This window comes from Netta rufina, assembly GCF_964035555.1.
Source record: "Netta rufina genome assembly, chromosome: 16".
Taxonomy (NCBI): Eukaryota; Metazoa; Chordata; class Aves; order Anseriformes; family Anatidae; genus Netta; species Netta rufina.
Genome location: NC_140140.1, coordinates 16,727,144 through 16,734,367, shown reverse-complemented (window position 1 = coordinate 16,734,367; position 7,224 = coordinate 16,727,144). Strand labels below are relative to the sequence as shown.

The 7,224-nt window shown below is 44.1% G+C and overlaps 1 protein-coding gene across 1 annotated transcript; it reads left to right on the top strand.

Annotated features, from left to right (window-relative positions):
* Positions 1-23: 23 nt before the first annotated feature.
* On the top strand, positions 24-6,941 carry DDX27 (DEAD-box helicase 27). The gene is made up of 21 exons (XM_084296673.1): positions 24-137; positions 282-416; positions 521-580; positions 893-1,046; positions 1,422-1,471; positions 1,633-1,719; positions 2,500-2,605; positions 2,701-2,874; positions 3,195-3,345; positions 3,499-3,598; positions 3,711-3,852; positions 3,927-4,080; positions 4,191-4,272; positions 4,346-4,523; positions 4,661-4,767; positions 4,917-5,022; positions 5,123-5,217; positions 5,321-5,447; positions 5,719-5,803; positions 6,013-6,087; positions 6,643-6,941. The coding sequence occupies exons 1-21, from the start codon at positions 48-50 to the stop codon at positions 6,656-6,658; spliced, it is 2,274 nt and encodes a 757-aa protein (XP_084152799.1). The 5' UTR covers positions 24-47; the 3' UTR covers positions 6,659-6,941.
* Positions 6,942-7,224: the final 283 nt, after the last annotated feature.

Genomic DNA, 7,224 nt, shown 5'->3' with positions numbered 1-7,224 from the left:
TGCTGGACCACGTGGCGCTGCGCGAACGGGGGCGGGGGGTGGCGGCCATGCTGCAGAGCCTGGGCTTGGTGGGCACCATCGCGGAGGGGGATGAGGGGCCCGAGGACCCCGAGTCCGAGGACTCTGAGGACGAGGAGGTGAGTGCTGGCCGGACTGGGCCGGCGCAGGGGCAGGGCGGGGCCGCGGCGAGTTGGATTGGGCCGGGCTGGATCGCAGGGGGCTGAGAGCAGGGGCAGGGCCGCTTCGCTTCCCGCGGTCGTTGCTCAGCGGTGTTGTTGTAGGGGCCGCGCGTGGCTCTTGGCCCCGGGCGGCGGGCCTCCGCGAGAGGAGACTTCAGCGCTGCTTTCGTCTTCGGCGAGGTGGAGGCCGGTGGGGAAGGTACCTGGGCATCAGCTCTGCGCCAACTTCGTGGCAAGGTGAGGCCCGGCGGCCGGTCCCAGGGCTGCAGTGCCCGTAGTCACATTGTCATGTATTCTTCCGGGCTCCTCTTACAGCTCCTTTCTTTTGTTTTCTTGTCTAGAGACCAGCCACGACGCTGGATGAGAAGATTGAGAAAGTGAGACAAAAAAGGAAGTTCCAGGTCAGGGCCTTTCTCCTAGTGATTCTTATTACTGTAAAGACTCGTATGAGTTTGGTCATCCACTGTGTCCTTTTCATAGGCGCAGGCTCTGGAAGCAACCAGAGTTACAATGCTCAAGCTGGAGCTTAATACCTCAGCTGGGTGTTCAGCCATACATGATACATCGGTGTACTGATGAGAATGTAGAATTGTTAACGGTTAAGGTTATGCAAAACCCTGGATCTGTGAGTGGGCTCATAACAAAGCAAACAAACCAAAAAAAAGCTCACAAAGAATTGAAGTTCTTCTAAACTACTTTGTATTTCGGCACAGGAAAGAGAAACTAAACAAGCAAAAGTGAAAGATGGTGATGCAGAGGCTGGGGATAATCAATCCAAAAAAACAGGGAGTGAAGATTTCAGTAGGGAAGAAGAAGATGTGGAGTCCCAGTATTCATTGGATGATGAAACTATCCTCACAAAAGCAGGTACTATTAGTACATGAAAAGATGGTCAGAAGTAAGAATGTGACAGACTGTTGACTCACTGGAGAAAAGTCTTTAGTCTTTAGTGAAGTCTTGGTGAGTGGGGACAAGAATTTCTTACGTTGTGATGTTTTGTCTGCAGACCTCTGTGACGTTCCTTCTGACTTTGGTCAAATTTATTTTGAATGGTAGCAGTAGTATTTTATTTGGAGTGATCATTGAGGAAGGAGATCTCCTTGCCTATATTTGTTTCTGAGGCTTTTCCATCAATACCTCATTAGCAGTATTATTAGCAGTACAAGGTGAGGGTACATGCTATATCTTATTATGTATTTAGCTGTGCTTATTAATTCCTGTTGTGTTTCTTTTTCTCTGCAGACACAATTAAAGTGAAGGAAAGAAGGAGACCAAAAACTGGAGGAAAAGCAGTAAGTGTTGGAGAGAATGACACTACATCATTCTCCAGTATTATTTCTGGAGGCATCTGACTTTTGTTAACAAACTGTAGGTCATAGAACATCCCAGAGCCCTTTGGTCACCTGCTGTGTTGCTGTCTATAGCATTGCGGTTTTGTTGTTGCTGTTTCTAGGAAGCGGAAAGCTTTTTTGAAGATGCCTCTCAATATGATGATAACTTGTCATTCCAGGACATGAATCTTTCACGACCTTTGCTAAAGGTATTTATCTAGTTTGGTTGCTACATATGTTACTGTGAAGAACGTTGGACAGCCTCCCTTCCACCTCTCAGAACCATCAAATTCCTTCTCTCTTTGCAGCCTCTCTGAAAAAGAAATTGGAGATGGGGGGGTGATAACCCTTTAGGAGTTGCTTTTTTCCAAATAACAGAACACATTCTTTGATATGCAATATATGTAAATGTTGTCTTGAGTGAGACTTGTAGCAAAATCATAAAACGTCTGACTTCAGAAAGGACCTGTGGAGGTTGTCTTGTCCAACCCTCTCATCTTAAGCAAGGACACCTAGAACAAGTTGCCCAGGACCACATCCAGATAACTTTTAAGTATCACCAAGTATGGAGACTCCACAAACTCTTCTGGGCAACTTGTTGCAGCGGTCAGCCACCACCATGTTAAAAAATGTTTCCTGGTGTTTGGGCAGAACCTCCTGTCTTTCAGTTTGCTCCTGTTGCCTTTTTATCCTGTCAGTGGGCACCACTGGAAAGAGTCTGGCTCAGTCTTCTTTATATGCTCACTTCAGGGGTGATACATTGATAAGATCTCCTCGACTACTCTCTTAACCAGGCTGAACAGCCCCAGCTCTCTCAGCCTTTACTTACATGAGATACTCCAGTCCTTTTTTTGTGGCCCTTTGTTGGAACTCTTTCCAGTATGTTCATGTCTCCTGTAGTGGAGGTCCTAGAATTGACGCTGCACTCCAGGTGTGGCTTTGACAGAGCTGAGTAGAGACAGTGTTTAACTGCTTTATCTCCTTCGAAGGCAATCACAGCTCTTGGTTTCAAGCAACCAACTCCAATTCAGAAGGCTTGTATCCCTGTTGGTCTTCTGGGGAAGGATATTTGTGCCTGTGCTGCCACTGGGACAGGTAGGGACTAGAGCAGAGCATACAGAACATGGAGAGTTCAGAGTATTCACAATAATTGGTAATTCTTGATAATTCATCTTAATTTCCTTTTATAGGTAAAACAGCTGCCTTCATCTTGCCTGTACTTGAGCGCCTGATATACAAACCTCGTCAAGCTCCGGTTACACGGGTGTTGGTTCTAGTGCCAACACGAGAACTGGGTATTCAGGTGCATTCTGTTACAAAACAGCTGGCACAATTCAGCAGCGTCACAACTTGCCTTGCTGTAGGTGTGTATTGTTGCTTATGTGAATTGCACAAGTCACTGTAAACACTATACAGAACTGGAAATCCTGTGTTCTAAACCTGGATACTTAGAGTTATTGCAGACATGCTTTTAGTAGGTGTGCTTGTAGTTTAAAATCTTACTTTCCAATACTATGTAGTATGCTTTTTTTTTCTTTTTTAATAAAAATGGAAAGGTAGGGTCATTTCTAATTGTGAATGTGGTATTAATCTGCATTGTTTCCCATTCGTCAGGCAGTTTGAAAATGTGTACTTTGTTGCAACCTGCTCAGGAAGTCAGCAGCCCGTGTTTGCTCTCTTTCAGGTGGCCTAGATGTGAAGACTCAGGAAGCAGCTCTGCGCTCTGGGCCAGACATTCTTATTGCAACTCCTGGACGACTAATTGATCATCTCCACAACTGCCCCTCCTTCCATCTGACCAGTGTAGAGGTGCTCATTTTGGATGAGGCAGACAGGTAAACTAGGCAGAAGAGCAGTGAAAAATGGGGTGGCGGCTGCGTCCTCTCTGTTTCCCAGGGTAGGGCAATCTTTGTTGCTCTGCCTTATGTAATGGTTCTTAGCTAGAACTATATAAAGCTGCCTCATCTTGCTGTGTTTCTCCTGTGTAGGATGTTGGATGAGTACTTTGAGGAACAGATGAAGGAAATAATCAGGTTATGCTCCAACCACCGCCAAACAATGCTTTTCTCTGCCACAATGACAGAGGAGGTAAAACAGGCTGCTGGGAATCACATTCAGGCAGACAGTTTAATAGATAGTTCTTTGTTAAATCTTTTACCAGAAAGTATGTGGACTTCTTTTTATTAACCTGTTTTGGTAGGTGAAAGATTTGGCTTCAGTTTCCCTGAAAAATCCCACACGAATTTTTGTGAACAGCAATACAGATGTTGCCCCTTTCCTGAGGCAGGAATTTATCCGTATTAGACCCAACCGAGAGGGGGACCGTGAGGCCATTGTATCAGGTGAGTGATGAGGAAGGAAAAGATGGAATCAGTAAGTAACTGTGAAGCAGGCTGCTGAGAGGACTTTCTTTCAGCTCTACTGACACGGACCTTCACGGATCATGTGATGCTTTTCACCCAGACAAAGAAGCAAGCTCACCGTATGCACATCCTGCTTGGGTTGATGGGTTTACGGGTTGGGGAGCTTCATGGAAACCTCTCTCAGGCACAGCGGCTGGAAGCACTCAGGTATTACCAGGCTTAGCCAGCCATCACAGGATAAAAATTAGAAGTTGGAAGTTTTAGGGCAGAAGTGAATTTCTGTATTCATTGCTGATATACTTGCTATCTTTGCTCAGGCGTTTTAAAGATGAGCAGATTGATATTTTGGTAGCTACAGATGTGGCTGCACGCGGACTTGACATTGAAGGTGTAAAAACAGTGAGTATTTATGCTGTTAATCTTTTTAATGAGTCCTTTAATATAGTTACCCTACTAACACTTGATTTTCTAGGTAATCAATTTCACCATGCCTAATACCACCAAACATTATGTTCATCGAGTGGGTCGAACAGCAAGAGCAGGCAGGGCTGGTCGTTCAGTTTCACTTGTGGGTGAGGAAGAGCGCAAGATGCTGAAGGATATTGTGAAGTCTGCCAAAACACCAGTGAAAGCCAGAATTCTCCCCCAAGGTATGAACTTCACTGAGGTAAAAAGGAGAGCAGCAGGCAGGGAAGATCACTGTGCAGAGAAGGGCTACTAAATGGTGCTGAATAAGCAGACCTTGTGTGGGCTGCTTTTGATGTTACTCACACTGGATATCTTTCAGACGTCATACTAAAATTTCGAGAGAGGATTGAGAATCTAGAGAAAGATGTGTATGCAGTACTGTGCTTGGAGCGTGAGGAACGTGAGATGCAGCAGTCAGAGGCTCAGGTAAGGTGTCTTCAGGATGTTAATCTGGAGTAGATAATAGTGTATAAGGAGATTACCCTAGTGTACTTTAGCTGGGAAATGTATCTTCCTTGGAAGACGTACATATTCCTTGATAACTATGAGCTTGCTTCTTGCCTGAATTGTCTCAGATCAATAGGGCAAAGAAGCAGTTAGAGGTAGGAAAAGAAGAAACTACGAATGAGAGTTTGGAGCGGAGCTGGTTTCAGACCCGTGAGGAGAGGAAGAAAGAAAAGTGTGAGTCATGGCACTGCTAGTCTTGTTAAATTCCATAGGTGCAACTGGACTGTGCTCTGTACTTCATGAGGTTCTTTATTCCGTGTTTTTCTCTCTCCAGTGGCTAAAGCCCTGCAGGAGTTTGACCTAGCATTACGAGGCAAAAAAAAGAGGAAGAAATTTATGCAGGACACCCAGAGAAAAGGCCAAATGACGGTGAGTATATTTATGGATAAGTGGGATCCCAGAGTGAATCGCACTGTGTTTTTCCTCAGCAAAACCTCCCATTACTGTAAACTTGCATTTTAATACCTTCCAGCCAGAGGAGAGGTCACAATTTGAAATCTTGAAATCTCAAATGTATGCTGAGCGGCTGGCAAAAAGGAATCGGCGAGCAAAGCGAGCCCGAGCCTTGCCTGAAGAGGAACCAGCAGCAATACCAACAGGTGAAGAAAACACTTGTTTTACAGCTGACCTACCTTGTATCATTTATTTTGTTACATAAGAGTGAAGTAAAGTAATCTGCATAGTGGGAAATACCAAGTTAGAAGGAATGGCTACTGGTGTTGGCCAGGGAACACATTTGCAGAGAGGAGACATCACTTTTCCTGATTGTCATGCTAATTATTGTGGTCAGGGTTATTGGTCTTCAGTAGCAATGATGATGCTCTAGTCTTTACTGCCATTATTCTTACTATTATTATCTCTTCGTACTAGGCCCCAAGCAGAAGAAAAAACTGTCTGTATTTGATGAAGAGCTGACCAACACAAGCAGGAAGGCTCTGAAGCAGTATCGTGCAGGGTAATAAGTCTTAGCAGCAATGTGTTAGTCTAGACTTTAACAGTTCTTTTGTATCTCTGGACTTTCTCCGGGATACTTTGCTTGGTACTGAGGAAAATTATAGTTGCATCATTTGCAGAGCTGAGAAGAGTGTCTTTCAAGAAGTACCTGTGCCACTGATGCAAATCAGTGACTCTTGCTGCTTTCTCTTTTTCCCCGCTCTGTACTAGCCCATCATTTGAGGATCGGAAACGCTTGGGTATGGCCTGTCGTAGGAAAGGAGGAAACTTCAAATCCAAGTCCAGGTATAGCTCCCTTCTTATTTTTTTTTTCCTGCTTTCCTTTTACTGTAGTTATTTAAGGGACCTTGCTAAAAGGTTTGGTTCTTCTACAGCAGCTTAATCTGCTACCAAAGGAGCTGTAGCTGGGAGAAATAAAGGATGCTGCTTTTTTAAGAGCGTGTTTCTAGGTTTTGTTGTGGGAGAGCATTGCCAGTGCTGTTCCTTATTTATCATTGAGAGTTAAGCTGGTGGAATGTGACTTCAGGGAATCTTCTTGTTGGTCTATTCTCCCACGTGCCTGGTGACAGGACGAGGGGGAATGGGCTTAAGTTGCGCCAGGGGAGTTTTAGGTTGGATCTTAGGAAGAACTTCTTTACCAAAAGGGTTGTTAGACATTGGAACAGGCTGCCCAGGGAAGTGGTGGAGTCACCATCCCTGGAAGTCTTTAAAAGACGTTTAGATGTGGAGCTTAGGGATATGGTTTAGTGGGGACTGTTAGTGTTAGGTCAGAGGTTGGACTCGATGATCTTGAGGTCTCTTCCAACCTAGAAATTCTGTGATTCTGTGATTCTTTTCCAGGTACAAGAGGAAGTAAGAACTGTTTTGCTAAATGGATAACGTGGGCAATCTAGATACTTCAGCTGTACTGAATTTGCTTGTCCTGGAGTTCCTTGTACTATGGAGGAGGCATCTTCAGTAAAATTGTATAGATTTTCATCAAGTTCTGGAATAGCTTTGAGATGTTCATTAATACCTGGTTGAATAGCCTGTGTAAAAACACCTTCAGAAGCCAATACAATAAAAGGTGGATTTGTTTTCTTTCTAAAAAAAAGTTTCCTCTACTACTTACAGTTAGAGAAACTTGAGATAGACATTATTTCCTTCTGTCAGGCTCTTCAGGTAAATGATCCTGTCGTTATGGTAAAAGCTAGAGACTACTTACTGATTAGTTCAACACATTTGTGATTTCTGTTACTTAATAGGCTCTTAACCATACAAATCATTTTCAGACATATTTCTAAGATCGAGAAAAATGTTTTCCTGAAGACAACTTTCTGAGAGGTAGAAATCAGCATCTTAACAGGTCACTGTTACTCACTCCACTGAATAAACCACAAATTCTGATTAGTAACTTTTAATTTTGCAGAAATTTTAAACTTT

What these genes read in the sequence shown, in the direction of transcription:
- DDX27 (XM_084296673.1), top strand. Translation starts at nt 48, where the DNA reads ATGCTGCAGAGCCTGGGCTTGGTGGGCACCATCGCGGAGGGGGATGAG. An exon ending in ACATTGAAGGTGTAAAAACA is followed by an intron (nt 4,273 to 4,345) that starts GTGAGTATTTAT and finishes TTGATTTTCTAG; the next exon opens with GTAATCAATTTCACCATGCC. An exon ending in AGCCAGAATTCTCCCCCAAG is followed by an intron (nt 4,524 to 4,660) that starts GTATGAACTTCA and finishes GATATCTTTCAG; the next exon opens with ACGTCATACTAAAATTTCGA.